This window comes from Glycine max, chromosome 2 (assembly GCF_000004515.6).
Source record: "Glycine max cultivar Williams 82 chromosome 2, Glycine_max_v4.0, whole genome shotgun sequence".
Lineage (NCBI taxonomy): Eukaryota > Viridiplantae > Streptophyta > Magnoliopsida > Fabales > Fabaceae > Glycine > Glycine max.
In genome coordinates this window covers 1,202,114-1,223,660 of record NC_016089.4, presented here as the reverse complement: position 1 = coordinate 1,223,660, position 21,547 = coordinate 1,202,114, and the positions used below count along the sequence as shown (strand labels likewise).

General features: G+C 30.2%; 1 protein-coding gene across 1 annotated transcript; it reads right to left on the bottom strand.

Annotated features, from left to right (window-relative positions):
- Positions 1-6,228: 6,228 nt before the first annotated feature.
- On the bottom strand, positions 6,229-10,092 carry LOC106797171 (uncharacterized). Its single transcript, XM_041010232.1, has 3 exons — positions 9,818-10,092; positions 9,347-9,741; positions 6,229-7,536 (listed from the first exon to the last, which is right to left on the bottom strand). Exons 1-3 carry the CDS (start codon positions 9,881-9,883, stop codon positions 6,363-6,365), a joined length of 1,635 nt encoding a protein of 544 aa, XP_040866166.1. The 5' UTR covers positions 9,884-10,092; the 3' UTR covers positions 6,229-6,362.
- Positions 10,093-21,547: the final 11,455 nt, after the last annotated feature.

Below are 21,547 nucleotides of genomic sequence, written 5' to 3'. Positions count from 1 at the left end.
GAGATCCTACTAAATGAAATCTGATTCAAACATTGGTTACTTAATTTTCACACTGTCCTTCAAGCATTAGTGTATTACGATTGATATCAGATATAGGTTAGCAAAATTGATAGGTTTGTTTGCATACAGTGACATAAAAACCACTGAGCATATGTTGTAAAGGAATATAGTTCCCTGAAAACTCAGATCTCAATAAAAACCCATCACTTTTTTCCCCCTCTAACTGGCAATGAAATTCGATTCCCCTTATCTCACACTCCCAGCTACTAGGGATGACAATGGAGCAAGTTGGGGCGGGCTTCCTTATCTTCATTCCTGTTCCTGCAAAATTCTTTTTCACTTTTATTATTACTAAATTTTCAATTATTTATTTTATTTCATAATTTCTATTTCTTTTTATTGTGAAATAAATCGTTAAAACAGTATTATTTTAATCAAAATAGATAGTGAGAAAATAATTTTTCAGATATTTCTTCCAGCACCTTATGCCAATGCCACCTAATTTTGACATAAGCTCTAGAAAAGACCATATATTATCCATGATTAATTATCTGGACGTTGAAGGAGGCACATGATAGCAGCACATGGTGCCTCTGGCATGCATGATTATATACCTTGCCACCTCTTCGACTCTTTCCAATGTTCCCTTTATTCAAACATCACGTGTTATTTTCCCTCTGTATAGCACCTCTAATGTTTGTGCCTTTCTCTTGCTAAAACAGGGACGCCAAGCCTTTCCTTTTAAAAAATGTAAATTACGTTAACATCTTCTGAATTTTTTTCGGATTATTAACATTCACTATAACATTTTTTTTATAAGAATATATGATGTAATTTTTTCAAATAATTAAAAAGTTAATATAATATATAAAAGGATGTCTATGTAATGTAATATAAGTTTAAAGAATATGATAACAGAAAACAAACAAACTGTATTGTAATTTCATAAATATATACTTATGAGTAAATAGTGTTGTAAAGAATTTTTACAACGTTTTTTTTTTTTTGTGTGTACAATGTGATTCTATTACAAATTGACATATATGTCATGTTGACTTTTATAATACTGATATTAAAACTTATACTTCTGTAAAAAAAATAAATTATACCTACTATTATAATTTTTATTAGTTGACAGTGTAATTTTTTTACACATAAATAAAAAAATAAACTTTATACCTATAAAGATATGGGTGATATGTTAATTTTATAAATATATATACATATACTGATATACATACAAACACATATATTAGTTCAATTTAACATGAATTAAATTAGATTTTAAAATTAAATTTAAAATATAATTTCTTCTCCTATAAACATTAATTGAGATTCTTTAAAAAACATTTATTGAAAAATTTGTCCAATACCTTAATACAGAAAGTATTCCTCAAAATTCAATAATTTAATTTAATATATTATATAAAACCAAAAACAACTCCAAAAAAGGATGTAGGTTATATTTCTAGACATGGTGATGGAAGTCATGAACTCAGTCGTTCATGTAAACCTAGACAATCCATTATGGATTTAGTATGACTACACTTTTGAAAAAGAAAAAAAGACCAAACACAATACAAGCAAAGCAAGGTCTTATGTAGAGGCCCCCAAAGGTTCTGACCACAGAGTAACTAAAGAAATGGTACCCTCGTGAGATGCACCTTTTCTTTCGGCACAATATATATTAAATTGTTATATGCTTTAAATGCGAATATTAAAATTCAAATAGAAAAAGTTATCGGGAAAAAATAATACAGTCAGAGAAGCAGTTCAAAAATACCTACTAAAGTTTAACGACTATATAATATAATCCATGCTTTTGCAGAACTAGTAGTATTTTGTTGTTTATATATGAATGATAGAAATAGGAGATGTGCGGGACAAGTTTTCCTCTGTTCCACCAATGTTATTCATCATCCCAAATCTGTGTTTTTATTCTTAAAAACAAAAAGGAAATCCTTTTAGCATTTATTCAATGGCCATTTGAGACATCTATTTACCATTAATAGTAATAATATTGCATGCGATGGACAGTAGAACTGATGCTTAAGACACTTGGTTCAAATATAGCGTGTTCAATTTCATGTTTCAAACATGATTTTCAGAAGCTAATAATTAATTATAGCTTCTTAATTAGTCCCAAATGTGATTCCTCCATTTTCAATGAGTTTCCAACCATGCACTCAATCTGTTTTGCATTTGTGATTTACTTTTTGTTTTGCAAATTGTCTTCCTCTCCAGGAGGCTGCAATTTTTGTTCGAATTCTTTCTCATACTTGGTTGTATTTTACTGTATTGGAGTAATGTGGACAAGCTGAACCATGGTTTTCCATAAGCAACTCACACCTTCCAACCATGACACACAGTTTTGCTTAATTTTAAAAGTAGCTTAATGAACACTTTGAGAAAGCCTTGTTTTCTCCCCTCATATGGGAAATTCATAGTGGCACACAGTTTGACCTCGTCATCAGTTATCACATTTGTTGTTATTTGCTGAGTGAAGGGTCTTTTTTGTCTCTTTGAATAATATTCTCTCACGTTTTAAGTACCTTTCTTTTATAAAAAAGAAAAAAATCAGCATATATATGTGGATATATTCAAACTTTTATCTGCAGGCAACAGTTGGATCCTTCCTCCTAAGTGAGATGAGGGAATCTGTGTAATGATGCATCTCTTACACAGAAGAAGAAATGCACAAGCTTTTGCGTGTATCAGAAAGCACGCCTCAAACAAAAGACAATTATTAGGCTTAGGAGGTTGAACTGTTGAAGCCTTTTCATTGATTCCCCACAACTACCCTCTTGAAATTGCCATACGTAAACAGTGCTGTATAAATTTTTACAATAGCATTATTATTACGTGTATAACAATTAAAATATATAAAAACTTAAAAGTCTTGAACATTCAAACAAAATTGATAGTACGGAAAACAAGGTAAAAGGCTTGTGAAGGGTAAATGTTGAATTGACGTTTCGTCTCTAATCCTTTGTTTTCTTGTATTGAGTGCTGATTACACACCTTGCTTTTGTTGTATATGTGTGTGCAGAACTGATTAAGAAAAACTGACCACTTTTTCCCTTGTACACGACTTCATAATTCTCTTCCACAGTTGCCACCAGCAGCTACTGAATCCAATTAGTATATTTTGTTTTTAAAAATTAAGATTTAGTTATAATTTTAGTTCTTATAGCTATAATAATTTTTTAAAAAAATATTTATATAATTTAAAACATTCTATCTTGGTCCTTAGAATTTCAACTTTTTTACTCTTTTAATTTTCATGATCAAGTTTCAACTAAGAATATAGCAAATATGAATGAATTAAGAATATAGCAGAAAAACAAGCTTCGACACAATTAAAAGCTGTCGAGTTTCAACTAACATGATTTATTTTCTTCAAACAACATTAGTTTGAAACTTGATAATGAGGATAAAAGGATAAAAATCACAACTAAAAAGACTAAGCTAGAATGTATAAAACTACAATAACTCTAAAAGTAAACAAGGTAATTTAACCTAAAATTAATGAATCGGCGAACTTTTTAAGAACTTTGATATTTCTCATGGTTTATTAACAGCTAGAAATATTTGTGGGGTCCAAAAAAACATATTTAAGAAATTTAAAAATAAAGTGATGCTCGTGTAATATTTCATATGTTTTCGAATATAAACAATAAAAATCTCATATTTTTTTTAAATATAAAAAAACTTCAATTATATATATCTTATTTAATGAGATTATTTTTAAAATATCCTTTAATAATAAAGCTAAAGATATTTTTTAAGCTTAATATTATGTTTTAATGAAGGATAATTTTTTTAAAAAAATTAATTAAAAATGATATAATTTAATAAATTAACTAATTTTCTTAATATAAAATGTTTTTTTTTTTTTTGCTTATAATCGAGACGGGAGGGAGTAAGATTTATCACATACAATAATTTTATTTAAAAAATCCACTAATTTAATAATTTTAAAAGAAATATACACCAATTTCAGTTCTTGTTCAAAATCCAGATAACCTCATGTACACAAATCCATGTTCAATAACATAAGCAAGAACAGTATAATTACAAAGAATGTGGATGTCTTTTGTAACTTTTTAAATTATTCTCAAAACTTTTAGATTGGTTGTATATATAAACAATTTATTTATAAATTACTTTCTAAATTGATTTATTCGTACAATTAATCTATATTGTTAACATTCTTTTAAACTTGTGAAATTCCTAAAAAAATTCTATAACATATATGAAATCATTTTTCACATTAGTTCTTAGAACATTCGTTTTAGAAAATTCATTATAATTTTTTTAATTTTAGTAGTGTGTTCATATTTTTGTTGCTCCAATTTTTTCAAGGTGTATATAGGAAAGGATAAATTTGTTATATAAATATTTCTATTGTGATATTCTTGAAAAGTGTGATTATATACTTTAAAACCAACAGTACCTTAAAAAAACTTAGAGCTCTAAAATAAATAATTTCACTTTATAGTGAGAAAAGAATACTAAGTGAACTCAATTATTGATGAAAACATCAACAATCAATTTTACATATACACATGTAATAAATTGTAAATATGTTAAAAAAAATTATTATTAACAACTAAAAATACAGATAATTTATATTTATCATACTGATACATATATAACAAGTCATAAATATATTAAAATATCAATAACTATTTTTATTAATAATTAAAAATACTTTTCAATTTAATACTCCTATACTAGCAAGAATTATACCAAACAGAAGCCAACACACATCCCTGCCCAATCAAATATTATTTTGTCATCACACTAGACTGGTAGAGCCGGTAACCGTGAAGTAGTACATAAATTGGCCATTACGCGAGGAGGTTCAAATCAGAATCACCAACCGGCTCAATTATACTGACACAGTTGTTAATTATAAGATTATTTTTAAAAAAATTAATTATCTCTTTTTATAATTTTTTTTAAAAAAATTTAGATGTATTAATTATTTTTTATATATATACAATTAAATAGATAAAAAGATAAGAAGCATAATTTTAAAATATCAGTACAAATAATTGATAGATATAATATGATTAATTAAATTAATTATTTTTGTTGATTAATTGAAAAAATGTTATGACTAGGATTGAGAAATTACTTGGGGTGGAAGGGGCAAAGTTTTTGGTGGATACAAATGCTAATTAAGAAAATCTAATTGAATGCATTTGGACCAGACATTGGAAGCTACAGAGCCCGGTTTACTACCTCTGGTTTGATAGTAGAGAAAGGAGTTTCTCCTCTCTTCGGCAATGAAATTTCTTTATATATATGCAACCCATCATCTATATCTCTCTTTCCTATTTGTTTCATCACAACTAAATAACCTCAATTTAATCATTCCCTATATCTTCAATATCAGTTGTCGGGTTCTTAAACTAAGGAACAGATTCTTATATAAATATTGTTATTTAATAAGCAGCATTCTTAATACAGTTTTTAAGAATTTTAAAACAAATTAATGTAAAAATGCTTCTAAATTTTACAACCATTTTATGATTTGTTTTAAATTTCATGTGCTATTGTTATATTGTATGACTCATCTAAAATGAATTTTTTTTTAGAGGAAACAAAGTTATATTTCACTCATGACTTGGATAACAATATAAGATGAGATATAATCAAACATATGAGAACTAACATCAAATCTTAATATTCTTGCTAAATAATAAACAAGCGTGATTAACTTAGTTCTTTATAAAACTCACTCTAGAATGATTATACTATAAGGATTGTGTTTATCTTCCTAAATGATACCAATACCCGCTCTAAGTTTTAAAAAGACATTCACCTTCCCTAAATAGCATAAGAGGATTGTGTTTGTCATTTTTTTTTATTAATTTTTGAAGGTATCATTTTACTGAATTCGTTAGACAAGAACATGTCTCTTTTAAAAATTAAAAATTAGTATTCCACTTCTTTTATTACCATTTAATAGCACGTTAGTTGTTTTAAATTTTAATCAATACTTTTCTTATCCATCAACCATACATTAATGATTCAGAAACTAAAAAAAACATTAAAAGTAATGAACAATATAGTATTTTTTTACTGTAATTTCTGATAAGAATTTAATGAAAACAATTTAATTTGTCTTAAGTAAGCATTGCCGCGATAACGCAACATACTTTAAAACTTGGCAAGATTTAGTTTAGCGGCATGCAGCTGCAAATATTAGAAGTAAAGTTGAAAACTAATATACTTTGTACATCTAAATAAATGAGCATTGAAATGTAGAGCAAAAAAGAAAAAGAGGGTGACAAAATTGTCCATCTGTACAAGAAAGCGACGAAGCAGAGATTCTTAGGGGGATGGAGGAATCAGCAGCTCATCGCCTCGTACTTCACCGGAATGGAGCGGTTGAACCCCGATTGCGAAAGCAAGTTCCCAACCACCGCAATATCGCGGCAAAACACCCCCTGATAAACAGAGGGGTTCGCCGTCGAAGGCGATGAAACGGTGCACTTCTTGTCTTCCAATTTCTCATTACTCATCAATTGAGCTTCTAGAACCTTCTTCCTCTGCTTCTCGGCAGCAGCCTCCTCCTCCATGATGGTACCCATCACATTGGTGTAACCCTTCTGGAGCAACCTGTAGAGCAACAGCGCCGACATTTTCGCCCTTTCCTTAACCGAGTCGAGGTCGCGCTCGTCCGCCAGCTCGCACCGCTCCATGAAGCACGTGGCCTTGTCGGGTTTGTGTTTCAGACACAACAACAGATGCGCCCTCTGCAGCTCCGAACGCCCGCACCCGCGCCGCAACCCGATGAGCGCGTGGTAGTCCACGTTCCCGGTGTCCCCGGAAGCGATCCTCTGTTTGAGTTCCTGGGTTTTTACGGTGAGAGCGCAGAGCTTCCCGGGGATTTCTCTGTAGCGTACGCTGTGGTGGCGCTTCTTCCAGGTGGGGCCCGCGAGCTTGTGGTCCCGGAGGATGGTGTTGTAGAGGAGCTTGAGGTGTTCGAGGTCGTGGAGGGAGTCTGGGAAGCACCGAATGGATTCGAGGAGGGAGGCTCGGGTTTCGAGGGCGTGGATGCAGGTGGGGTCCAGGGCGAGGGTTCTGTTGCAGTCGCCGATTGAGTCCGCGATTCGCCCGGCCGAGTGGTGCGCGGAGGCTCTGTGCATGTAGCACTCCGCGAGGAAGCCCTGAGGGGCGCCGCGGCGGCCGTCCACGATTTTTGAGAAGTGCCGGATGGCTTCCGAGTGGAGGCCGGCGTCCAGGGCGGCGAGGGCGGCGGCACGGCGGCGGAGGAGGAGCTTTATGTGGGCGAGGAGTTGGGTGACGGCTTCGGACTCCAGGAGTGGGGCGCGGGGTGGGGTGGTGGGGGTGGGGGTGTCGCCGGAGAAGAGGGAGTTGGAGAGGGAGAAGCTGTCGTCGGACCAGCACACGCTCTCGCGGCGGAATGCGGCGGTGGCTAGGCGTTTGCCGGTTTGGAGAAGGACCATTGCGTCTTCCATTAGGCCTAGGTGGCAACATGCTTTCCCCAGAACCAAGTATCTGTTGGTAAATAGAATAGAAAATTAGAAACTCAGACAATACACACTCCATAAAAAATAAAAATATCTGTTTCGTTACATTTGATTTTTTTTATTTTTTTAATCAATCGAATCAAAAACAGTTTATAATAACTTATGACTTGAAGCATTTGGATCTCATTGTTCACTTATCCAAATAAAATGCAAAAATGTATCTAAAAAAAATAAAATGTAAACATGAATTTCCATTCTATACACATGTATCTATCAAATATGTTTAAAGAATTTAATACAGTCTCTTATTTCTAACCAATCCTTCAAAACCCGATTTCAATTACTACTAAAAATTTCAAAAACATATAAATCTCATTGTTAAAATAGGATAAAACAAAGAAAATTTAAAATTCAGTAAAAACTGTGTGCTAGAGTACATTATTAAACACAATGTGCTTATAAACTGTTATTATTATAAATAAAATTAGAACATTAATTATAATTTTTAACACTCATAAAATATTTAGTAAACCCTATTTATAATTTTGTAAGATTCAATGATTAATGAGTATAGTATTAAAGACTGTGTTAACAACACTCGTCATTTTTTTTTATTTACTTAAAATACTAAACATCAAGTTAAAATATAAAAAATAATTTTACAGTCAAAGTACTCCATAAAAAATAAAAATATCTGTTTCGTTACATTTGATTTTTTTTATTTTTTTAATCAATCGAATCAAAAACAGTTTATAATAACTTATGACTTGAAGCATTTGGATCTCATTGTTCACTTATCCAAATAAAATGCAAAAATGTATCTAAAAAAAATAAAATGTAAACATGAATTTCCATTCTATACACATGTATCTATCAAATATGTTTAAAGAATTTAATACAGTCTCTTATTTCTAACCAATCCTTCAAAACCCGATTTCAATTACTACTAAAAATTTCAAAAACATATAAATCTCATTGTTAAAATAGGATAAAACAAAGAAAATTTAAAATTCAGTAAAAACTGTGTGCTAGAGTACATTATTAAACACAATGTGCTTATAAACTGTTATTATTATAAATAAAATTAGAACATTAATTATAATTTTTAACACTCATAAAATATTTAGTAAACCCTATTTATAATTTTGTAAGATTCAATGATTAATGAGTATAGTATTAAAGACTGTGTTAACAACACTCGTCATTTTTTTTTATTTACTTAAAATACTAAACATCAAGTTAAAATATAAAAAATAATTTTACAGTCAAAGTTTTAATTCATCATTTAAACTGCCTATGCTAATAAAAAAAATATTAATTGCATGATAAATTATAATAACACAATATTTGAGAATGCAATTATGAGTTCATTAAAATAATAAGTCAAATATAAATAAATGAAAATATAAGTGATATTCCTAGTTTTTCTTAAAAAAGATAAATATTTTAAAACAAATTAATAGAGCAAATTTTCTTATTATTTTAAATATTTTTATTACATCGTATAATTATTCTTTTTATTATAGAAATTATTGCGAAAAATATCGTAAAAATGACTAAGTTACTGTGAAAGACTTGGACCTAAAAAATGAAACTCCCAGACGCTTGAAAGTGGAAATCCTTTTAACTCTCCATTACATTTTCCGTGACTTTCCACGCTGTGCAATCTATGGTGCATTAAATTTAATTTGATTTTTGAAGGAAGGAGTTGGGAAACATTTCATTATGATTATGGCAGGCAGGAGCATTTACTCGGAACCTCATCCCTATATGAGGGCTCCGATCTGATCCAAAATGTAAAACCAATGCAAGAGATTCTATAATGCTTATTTTATTACCTCCAATACCCTTCTTTGTGGCAAGTTTTACACATGCCTGCCATAACCTTCTTCTTCAAGTCAGAGAAAGAGAAGCACTTGAAAGTCTGATCGGAGGGCGAGGAAGGGAGAAGCTTCACACCCTCCCTCGAAAGGGAACTATCCGAAGAAACAGACGAAGAACCAGAGTCGTCGTTGTTCGACATTCTCAGGCTCGGAATGTAGTCCTGAAGCATATCCGCCACGTCTTTGAACCTTCTCAGATACAGCAGCGACCTCGCTCTCAGCTCCAGCGCTTCGTCGAGCCGCGGATAGATCGCCAGAGCCGCGTCGAGAAGGTTCAGCGCTGAAGCGATCTCGCTCTGTTCCTGCGTCGCTATCAGACTCCGAGCGTCTCTCATGTATTTCTCTACGATCTACAGAAAACGGCGCGTTTGGATCAATGAAAAAAGAAAATAAAAACCGAAACAAAAGGTTCTGGAACGTTCTTACCTTTCTGTTGGTAAGCCACCAGTGCTTCTTTTCTGTGGCATTGAGACAGGGAGTGGTCACGGCCATTGATGATGGTGTATGTTGTGGCAGAAGATTCAACGTTGGATCATATAAATATCAAACACGCTCTCCTCTTCTCTTTCTTCTCCCACCTATTAAGGTAGGAGTGTAATCTCTCTCTCTCTCTCTGACTTTGTAATAACAGGAAGAGGAAATATATAGAGGGTGAGAGAAAACGAGTTTGACAGAGAATGGGCAATGGACTAGTGACGAACAAACTAGGGATTCTAGATTCTATCAACGTTATCAAATACATTACATCTTTTACCTTACTTTTTCTTTTTAAATTTTTTTAATCACATTATATATTTTTTTTAATAAAGGTATAGATTTACTACCATTTATATATTTTCTATTAACTAAACATGTCATATCCAGTGTAAATTTCAAGGAATGTAAATAATTAAACTATTATTTTAGTCAAAAAAATACATTAATTCTTCAAACTAAGAAATTTTAAAATAATTAATTGAAAATTAATTTTGTCAATCGTATTAATCTAAAATTTAAAAATGATAATGTTAATATATTTATACTTTAAAGACTAAAAATGATAATAAGGGATTAAATTTAAAAATTTAAATAAAATAATTGTAAATTTAAGATAATTATTTTTAGAGAATATTCTAGACTTTCAAATGTTAAAAGGATGATTTACTGATGCTTGAAAATACAAGTGTAAGTAGAAGAGAAAACGCCTTCAAAAAAAGTGTTGAAAGATATTGACAATTTAAACTTTTATATAAATTTTCATCCTTTAACGTCATACGGTCAATACATCATAAATATGTATTTTCTCTCACATTAATAATATTGTAACTTGTTATAACCCTAAATTAATGAGTTTCATTTTTTAAGAAATATATATAAAAAAATGTAATTTAATTTAGTGGATAGGTGAAAAATTATAATTGACATTTGAAAAAAAATGTCTTACAATAAATATTCACATCTATGATATTTGTACAAACTTCATTCTTTTATTTCATAGTTGTCAACAAATCATAGAATTATATTTTCTCTCACATTACCAACATTGTAACTTGTTGATTTATGACCCTAAATTTATGAGTTGTATTTTTTTAATAAAATATATGAAAGATGTTACTTGATTGAGTGGAAGGGTGAAAGATTGTGATTAACACCCAAAAAAATGTCTTGAAAGAAATATTAATAATTTTAACTTTTGTACAAATTTTCATATTTTAACGACACAATAATTACCAACACGCCATAGATTTAGATATTCTCTCGTGTTAACATTTTTGCAACTTGTCAGTTTATGATTTGAAATTTTTGAGTTGCATTTTTTTTAGTAGAATATACAAAAAATGTAACTTGATTGAGTAGATAGATCAAAGATTATGATTAACACCTTGAAAAAAAATGTCTTACAAAAAAATATTGACATATTTAACTTTTGTCTAAACTTTTATCCTTTAATATCATATTTGTCAATTGACCATAAATTCAAATTTCCTTTAGTATTAATAATATTGTAATTTGTGGATTTATGACCTTAGATTTATAAGTTACATTTCTTTCATTATAATATAAGAAAAATGTGACTTAATTCATTGAACAAGTGAAAGATTATGATTGACACTTTGAAAAAATACCTTAAAAGAAATATTGATAACTTTGACTTTTGTGTAAACTTTCATCCTTTAATGTGTTAATACGTCATATATTTAATTTTTCTCTCATATTAATTAACAATATTGCAACTTGTCGGTTTATGACCCTAAATTTATGAGTTGCATTTATTTCATTAGAATATAAGAAAAATGTGATTTAATTTAGTGGACGGGTCAAAGATTACGACTAACACTTTAAAAAATATATATCTTTAAAAAAATTATTAATATTTTTGACTTTTGTTTAAACTTTCATCCTTTAACATCATAGAAGACAATACAATGTAATTTAAATTCTCTCTCACATTAATCAATATTGAACCTTGTAGGTTTATGACCCTAAATATTTTATAAGCATTGCTTGTATTTTTTTCTGTTTTAATAAAATATAGGAAAAATGTATAGTTTTTTACTTGATTCCGTGGGTGAGTGAAAGATGATGGCTTACACTGGAAAAAAAAAAACCACTGACATCTTTAATTTAAGTGTAAACTTTCATCCATTAACATCATAACCCACAACACAACTATAAATTTAGATTCTCTTCCGCATTAATAATATTGCGACTTGTTATGGGTTTATGACCTCAATTTATTGCCTGCATTTTTTTCTCTCTTTTTTTATAAATAAAATATAGGAAAAAGCGTCTAGTGTGTGACCTGATTCAATGGGAGAGTAAAATTTTATAACTGACACCTTAGAAAAAAAATGCATTAGCTTGAAAATTTGAGATTAATTAATGAAACAAGCATTAGCTTGAAAATTTTCGCGTCCCACATAGTAAAGAAGAGCGTGATCTTGAAGTTTTAGAAAATCTCTATAATTTGGTTGATTGAGAGTATTTTCTAGTGATTTTCGGCATTTTATGATGATTTTAAACTCTTAAAAACGAATATGACGAAAAAAACAATTGATTTAAAAAATTGATTAACTTTTGTTTCCTATTTTCCTATTTTATGTTTCTTATCTATTTCACTCAAACAAAACACCTCTGATAAACTGGTTTAATATTAAGAATGTATTTGGACAAGATTATTTTTTTTTCAAATTGTAATTTGATTAATAGAAAAAATCATTGATATTATTATTTAAATTATATAATAATTCAGATTATAATTTAAGATTGCAACTTTTATTTGATAAAAAAATATTATAACTCTAACAAATAATTTTTCTGTGATATTTTTTTTTTATAGAAATTACGGCTAGAAGTTAATAATATTTTTGATTAACTGTTTGTTTTCCATTTCATTCTTAATAATTAACTAATTCAAATATAAAACTAACAATTGTAAGTGATTTCAGATCATTGTTTGTGATTTTAACATAAAACACTAATTTATTTTTAACGGGATGAGGAGGAATGAATATGGAGCAAAGTAATAAGGGAAATGTTAAAAACACATATTTTGATACATTTTTTTTAAATTGAAATTTATTAAAAATTTATTAATTTGAGATCTTATTTAATAAATATCTCTCATAATTTTGTAATAATTTTAAATATATTTTAATTATATTGTATTAGAATAAACGTGTTAATAAGATTTCTCAAAGATTAAAGAAGGGTGTGAAGAAAATTTATTTTAATTGATGGAGTAAAGTGTATAAATTATTATAAATTACTTGACATATGATTATTAGGGATAAAAAATTGGTGATAGAGAAAAGAGTAAGGAGGAGTTAGTGATAATGATGAGAATATTTATGGGCAATGGAAAGAGGGCATTCTCTCACAAGGCACAGGAATCCTGGTTTTTCTTTTTGGAGGGTTTGATACTTTGATTAATGAAAGCACGTGAATGATGGGTTTGTCTTAAAGGGCTCTCTTACAGTAACTTACCTTGCCTCACAAATATCCCATTACAGTTCCTGTGATCTCGGGCACTGCCTTTGCCATTTCCATTACCCCCCCTTTGCCACGTCACCCTTTAATGCTAGCCTGTCTCCACGTGGCATTCCTGGATTTGGGTCCCACAACCCAAGTACCCTTCTCCATTCCATAATACCGTTTTTGTTTGTTTCCTTGTTTAATTATTTTAGGGTAAATATCTATTTGTTCTTGAAATTCTTAAGCGTTCATGCTTCAGTCTTTTAAAAATAAAATAAAAATTAATTTTTAGCCTTTTAATGTTTAAAAAGTATAACTAAATAATTTTGTCGATAACTTTTCACTGTTAACTTTCATGGTTTTGCTTGTGGTACTTTTAGATTAAATTGTCATGAGAAATGCACATGGTATTGCTTAGTTAGTGAAATGAATAAAATAAACTTATTTGTCAGTAAAAAATTTATGGATTATTTTGTCACTTTCATTTTTTCTACCCCAATTTTTTACTATTACAATCCAGCTTCCCTCCCAATTTGTTTTCATGTCAGTTCCTCTTGTTCGCCCGAATGATAGAAAACATGTTTATAGTTGACCTGCGAACTGACCAGCATGTTGGGGGAAAAAACCATAACAAATTTCGTGAAAGGTTTGATAAAAAAGAAATAAGTACAAAGAACAAACTGCGTTTGCGCAACAGTATGTTGAATCATTTTTTTTTTTACATATTCTCTTTCATTCTTGAACGAAAAATCAAGTTCTAGCATAGGACTTGCTCAAGCTAGATTGGTTTATCTACCAAAGCCCTCAACTGATTTAAAAAATGGTTGAGCAATGAGGGAGAAATTGAGAGAAAACAAAAGAGGAACACGATTGGTTTGTGCGGAAGTTTGGCAGACAATTTTTTTTTTTTTTTTTTTTACAGTTACTCAAGTTTAAATATGAGTTTTGCTTGAAATCGATTGTTCTACAAGAACACTCAATCAATTTTACAAAAAAAAATTCAATGGAACAAAATCAAAAGCAAAAGGGGAAAAAAATTCATTTTAACCTTGTATGTTAGGAGTAAGCTTTTGGAATTCATGTTTCAAACTTCATTACAATAAGTCCATGGGAGGGAGAAGAAGATATAAGGAAGAGGAGAAAAGAGATGATGGGAGTGAAGTTGGGATTGCAACAATAAAAAAACGAGGGAAGGAAAAAATAAAAGCAATCTTTAAGGGTAATAAAATAATCCATCAACTTTTGACATACAATTAAGTCTATTTTACTAATTTCTCTGACTAAGCAACATTTCTCATTATAATTTGATCCAAAAACGTCACATATACAAAATAGTGAGAGTTAACATTCAAAAGTTAATGGTATGATAATTTTATCATACTTTTTTGATATTAAGAGACTAAAAATTAATTTTCATCTTGATTGAAATATCAACTTTTAACATTCTTAAGGATCCAAATAAATATTTATCCATTGTTTTATTTAGTTCCAGTGTTATTATTATTTTTATTTTTAAGACGTTATTATTGTTGCATTTTTGTGGATTGGATAGTTCATATTTTGTATGATAACATGATCAATGATTTGACCCTTGCATATAAACCCAGGAACAGTTCAATAAATTAAAAACGTTTTGTTTTGCTTTTCTTTCTCTCATGATACAGAATTTCTTTCCAGCAAAATTATTCTAATTGTCAACAAGAAAAAACTAAATTCACTAATAGACACTAGTATTATAAATCATTAATGCTAACAAACAAAAAAGAGAGAATCATTTCTCTCATGCATGATATTGAATTTATTTAGTACTCGAGTATTGGGTTGCAAATAGCTCTAATAATACTTTATATGGAATATGTAAGGTTTTAGAAATGTAATACACACTATTGTAATGTTTAGCTAATCAATCAATACGCAGTACAAAATAAAACTAATCAATCAATACTGTGCACAAATATTCAATGATGTAATTAGGTGCGCTGCTCATCAACTAAAACTTATTATATTTAAAAGTAAAGCAACAATTCAAACTCAAACTAACGACCTTAGGCTTTCTCAACAATGTAACAACAAACAAACACAGGATTGAGGTGTGCCATATTTCAACTTCAACAATATTGTTAGATTTAATTTCTTTTGTAGTTTTCATTGCATTTTAAAAATAAGATTGATGAAAATATATGGAAGAGTATTATTTCTGATTTTCGTATCATGCTCCATATGTCACTATATTATGATGACACGGTTGCGTAAGGAAATTATAAGAATAAGTTGATGTTGACATCTTTCATTAATTAACAAAGTATTCATCATTCTTTCGTGCAAATGATACCCTCAAAAGATGAAATAAATAATATAGAATGTATTATCATATAGAATAGCTTTTTAAAAAGAAATACTTTTTAATGTAAATTATTAGTAAGAATGACAAATTTACTTATCATTTGGGAACTTCACAACGACTATTAGGCTTCAAGTTCGAAGATGGGTAATAGGTACTAGATTTTTTTACTGTAATATTTATCTATTAAAATTTTTGTTAAAGAATTCGATTGATCGATCCATTATATATAAAAAAAACTTAAATGATTATCTTTAACAAAACTTTACTTAAGAAAAAACTTTTAATTATATATTTTTCATTTATAAGATTTAAAATAAGATTTTAGTTAAAAAGATTGAGTTCATTTTAACTCAAACTAACATCTTAGTGGTGAATAGGAATTAAAATAAAATTTTAAATGTTTCTTTAATAATTAATATATAAATGTTGTTTTAGCTTTTATATATAATGTCATACATTATTTTGTTTTAAATTTTGTAATACTACATGTGTTTCTGTATATCTTAGGTAAAATTTATTACTAGGAAACGGGAGAAGAAAAAAAAAATACCCTGCAATAAAACTCGAAAACAGGGAATGAAAACCAATGTAGCCGTACGTACGAGAAGTGCAGCTCTGCAATTGGTATTTTTTAAGAATCTTTTATAAATAAAAATTTATACGAAGTAAAAGATGGTTTTTCTAAACAAGTTATTTTTATCGATTAAAATACATAAAACGTATGCACATAAACTTTACTAGAGAAATTAGCTTAATTACACATGAATCTAGAGATGTAAGCAGCATTTGTATTGCTGTTGTTCCCATAGGTTTGGGACCATTAATGGAGTGCCCAAGGCAAGGACACAAACGGGGTCTACATAATTTGTTATCTTCCACACATGTAGTTGTTTCTCTGCTGTGCTAGAACAGCTAAGGAGTTCCAGGTTGTAAGGAATTGGGGTCCATCATTGTGATGAGATGTTCCGTTTCATTGGTAGAGATCATCAATGGTGGAAACTAAGGCATGAACGATTTTAGGTCCACTTATTTTATGTGATGTTTGTGCTTGTCCCACATCCCAAAATTCAATTTTATGTACTATATTTTTGTTTTGGATCTTTCAGTTTAAAGTTCTTCACTACTTTATCCCCTAGTACCAATAGCTACTATTCCTAAGTTAAAATGTGATCTTCCTCACTTTCTGTTAAATCTTTTTCTCCAAGACGAGGATATTAGTAACTTTTTGAATAGGCGTGATCTGTTAAGAAATCTTTGTTTGTTTGTGTGACAATGGGGTCCTATAGAATTTATTTCGGAGCATCAATTTAAATTTACAAAACTAGCTAACAATATCAAATACCCATTTAGGTTTAGTTCTGCTTCTGCTATGACACACATGTTGTGTTTTAACATCTTATTGTTAATGAAATGACAAGTTTTACAAGATGGTCTCATCCAGTACCCCATGGCAGGGTCTAATGTTTCTTCTTGGGTACTGTTTGATTGGTTCAGCCATTATTGGTTCGTTTTCTTTCCTTCACTTTTGGATCTACCCTTGTTTCGTTTTCATTCTCCTTCTATTATTGCCAATTATTGTTTTTTATCCACAATTCAACAGGTAAGGTTGATGGTCCTTCTGATGCAACTGCATGTCTGAATACCTACCAATTAGTTTGCGATTACTCTTTCTTTTCCCCTCGCTCTCTCCTTGTTTGTTTTCCAATATGCATATCATATGCTTATAAGTATTGTTGACTTAAACGCAGAAAAGTATGCCACCAATGCCCCACTGTCTCAATACGAGGGAATCAAATTTATGTCAGTTCAAATATAACAACAACAACAACATAGATAATCACAACACCGCTAAAAAGAAGTCCACAACGAAGAGAGAAAATTTTACATTTAAAGGAGATAAAAATTGTTACACTGTGATTTCATTATTCAATTGAAAGAAAAGAAAATCTGAATGAGACGAGAGAGCAAATCACATATAAAACCTGTTATATAGTATTTATAAAATTTATAAATGCTCACTTAACAAATAACTGTACAAGTATGAAACAGTTTTTTTATCTAACAAAGGTGACAAATGGTTACTATCCATACCCCCACACCACCTCCCTGTCATCCTAGTTCCAACAAAAAAGAAACATGGAAATTTAGATTCTTATATAGGTTGTTGTTTGCCTCTTAGTTATTTGCTCCTATTTTATTCTTATTCCTATAATTGAATTACTTGGTAATCAAATATATATCACTTACCTAGCTAAGAAGACATATGATTAATATATATTTTTTAATTTTTTATATATAAATTAAGAAAAAATGGGTTGTACTTGTATATTTATGTTTAAAGGGAACCATTTCTGTGATGGATGGGTATGCTAATATGGTTGAAATACCTAACTACATTTCATTATAATTTTAAGAACACTCATTATTGGTGCAAGGAGGGCAAATTTAATTTGTGTAATTCTAACAATCGCCGCCGAAATTCTTTCTTGAAAATTAAAGAAAGAACAAAAAAACAGAACTACTTAATTATTGCTTAGCTACACCAGAAGAACGGCCCAATAACTGAAATCATAAGTATTTTTTAGGATATGCAATCTTAACTAAATAAAATTACTATAGGTATTTGTCATTTTGTTGACCATAGGTATCAGCAGTGCCGGCTCAGGCATGCACAAGGTGATGAACGGCTTGTGGCTCCCATTTTGAGCTTTTAAAAAATTTGGAAAAAAATGTATTAATTTCATTTTCAATATAAGGATTTTGTGTATTATTTTTTTATATTTGAATTTATAAATTCATGAAATTTTATGTTGATGAATTATTTATGAAATACGTTTTTTGTTCTGTAGGGTCCTTTTTTAGTTTTTACTTCAAGCTCCAAGAATATCCCAGACAGCACTGAATATTAGAGTTTTTCTTTATATCCGAAACTTAATTAAATGTTCAATATTTAACTTTAAAACGTCTCTTTCAATAAAAAAGAATTAAAACCTCTTATTAAATTAAAATAATCATTTCTGATTGATCCATACTTTTAGTAGTTTGGAACCTACTTTTAGAATTTAGGATGTTATTAAGTCCTACGGCCACACATAGCGAACTTTTTTTTTAAAACAAAACCAAAATCAGGAATACTTAGGATTCCCACAAAGTTCCCACTTTGTACAGGGTGGCCATTTATTGCTTATATCCATATACAATAAGATCCTTTAGATATAAATATAATCATTAAAGGGATTGCAGCTTCAGTTGGCAATCTTAGTAATTGCAACTTAAAATATTGATTAAAGAAATAACTTGGAGATTAAAAATTAAGAATTTACGGGAAACGCTTTCCATTCTCAAAGGCATGTTTGTATATAAGGAGGCAAAGTGTGACGCACATAACTAAAGATTCTCTTAAACTACCATTCTTGGATAAGGTTTTTCCTCTACTTCATTAGCACGAGGGCTCTTATTTCCTGTGGAACAACAATACATACATAATCATTTTTATCATTTGAAAAGCTTGCATGTTCTTTTTAAAAGGTAAACACTCACAAAATGCATTAACCATTCAATGCTAAAAGCGATTTTAGCACGAGCATTTCCATAATTCCTTCGACGGCAAAATAAAGTAATGACTTCAATATTCTCTAATCTATTTTTATAATCAAAATCTCTCTTTATTTTTTGTTTGAACTCATATGAGAAAGGTCTTAACTATAGTTGTTAAGGAATTAATGATAAAAAATATAACATTTGTTTTTTACAATTTTCAATATATTAAATATTTTATTTTGATTTGTATCAAAGCCTTAGAAAAATGCTTAACTTATAGTACTACTCATTAGTAAAAGTAAGAAGACGTTTAAACCTTATCTGCAGCCATGTATTTGATTTGCCTCGTATTCGCCAGATGGGTTATCCAATGTGGTTATGTTTCCAAAGGCTTCTCTGCAAAAGCTCAGGGAACCTCTGTGGGAAGCACGTGTCTTGTTGATGGAATTTCACGTGAAGATGGTGACCCATGTGTAGCTTTCGCTTTGCGAGCCAACAGTATAGTAATAATAATACACTAACATATACTACATATTGCTATGCATGTGTAGCTTCAATGGATTTTTATGTTATGGCCAACAAGGCCAGCTTAATGAGGGTATGATTTGCTCACTCTGCTGCTTACCTCAAAAGCTTTGCCAATAATGCATCTTACTCACTAAATTCAAATTTGAATTTCAGATACACATTATGCTCCAGCTGCTCTTTTTTATTTATTTCTAGCTAATCATTTACTCTTTTTAAATATAAGCATTATGCGCTATATATATATGTGTGTGTAGGTGTGCCTATTATTTCTCTGAATCTGTCATCTAATTGTATATAAAAAAAAGAATCTGTCAGCTAAACATTATATTAAACTTGATCTGGCTATTAAGTCGCAAACCATTATGAAGGAGTAATATACATATAAACTATTAGACTATTAGTTTCAAAACCATGATGAATCATAATAAACGGTTGAATTAGAAGACTTAGATCAATCAGGCAACATAAAAATTGACACATGAGGATTATACTATTGGTTTCCCTCCCTGTTATCAATCAAAATGGCACAAATGTAATAAAGGTTTCAAAAAAGGAATAAAAAGAAATGAGACGCTGGCAAGCTAATATCTGAAAGGTGCTCTCAAACCACACTGAAAATTAAAGCTAACCACTCGCCAGAACATTAATTGGAAATTACTACAAATCCAAAAAAAAAAAAAAAAACACCATACTTGTGCAGAAATGAGTATACAATATGGGATCAGATTCCACAGTTAGGAATTCTAGCATTCACACATTACACTGATAAGAGTCACTCACATTTTATCTTGATAATTTCAATTTAAAATATGTAGTACATGTTTAGATACAAATTTGTAAATTTATGTAATACAAACTTAAATTTATAAACTGATTTTACTCTCAAACATACTTTTGTAATACTCCTATAAAAATCTAATCTTACCATATTCAAAAATATGAAGCGTATGATCTTCATCTAACGATTCTGATTTATGAATGTGTGAATGGATGAATGGAGGGAATCAGTTCCAATTTTATGGATCCAAAAATTTCATATGGTGTGAATGCTATCAGATTTTGTCTTGAAAGGGTCACATGAACAAAAAGTCAAAATTCAAGATGGTTGATGGCAGGCCGGGCGAGTGGGCCGATTCAACTCATTTTTCGAGCTGTTGACATTCGACAATTCTTAGGCCTCGTCCTCATCATCAGTGATTCAGCAAACTAACTCTTCCCAATAAGTTCAACATAAATTTAACCAGCCATGTGGGGCTCTGTAGAGTCATCCTTCGCTATCTTATGTGTTATAGCTTTTAATTAGCTGCACAAAAGATGAAAGCCTTTTAGTTTAAGTAGGACCACTTAATTCAACACCCAAAGGAAGTGCCAAAAATATGTTATCAGCCATCCCTCTTCCAGGGGTTGGTACTTAACATAGAGGGAAGAGCATAGAGGTCTCCACAATAATTGGAAACATTTCTAAGAGATACAAGTGGAAAAGTAAACATAAAAATATGCAATGCCTCGTGGGTGTACCTTTTTTTTTCGTTCTCTCTTGATTGTTTTGAGCTCCTCATAATATGTTATAAGTCAGCCTTTGCTAAAGTTTGTCCTTTGACTAATGACTAGCTAGGGATGAAAAAAGAAAGCTCCTCACAAGAAGCTACTTTGCTTGTTCTATTCTTTGTTTATACCTTTTATCTACTGGAAGAAATATATTCCCCCAAAACCAATCCCCTCTTAAGGCCACCATCTCTGCTTAGTGCTTACCAATTGTTTGATGAAGCTTCAAGTATAATTGTTAAAGT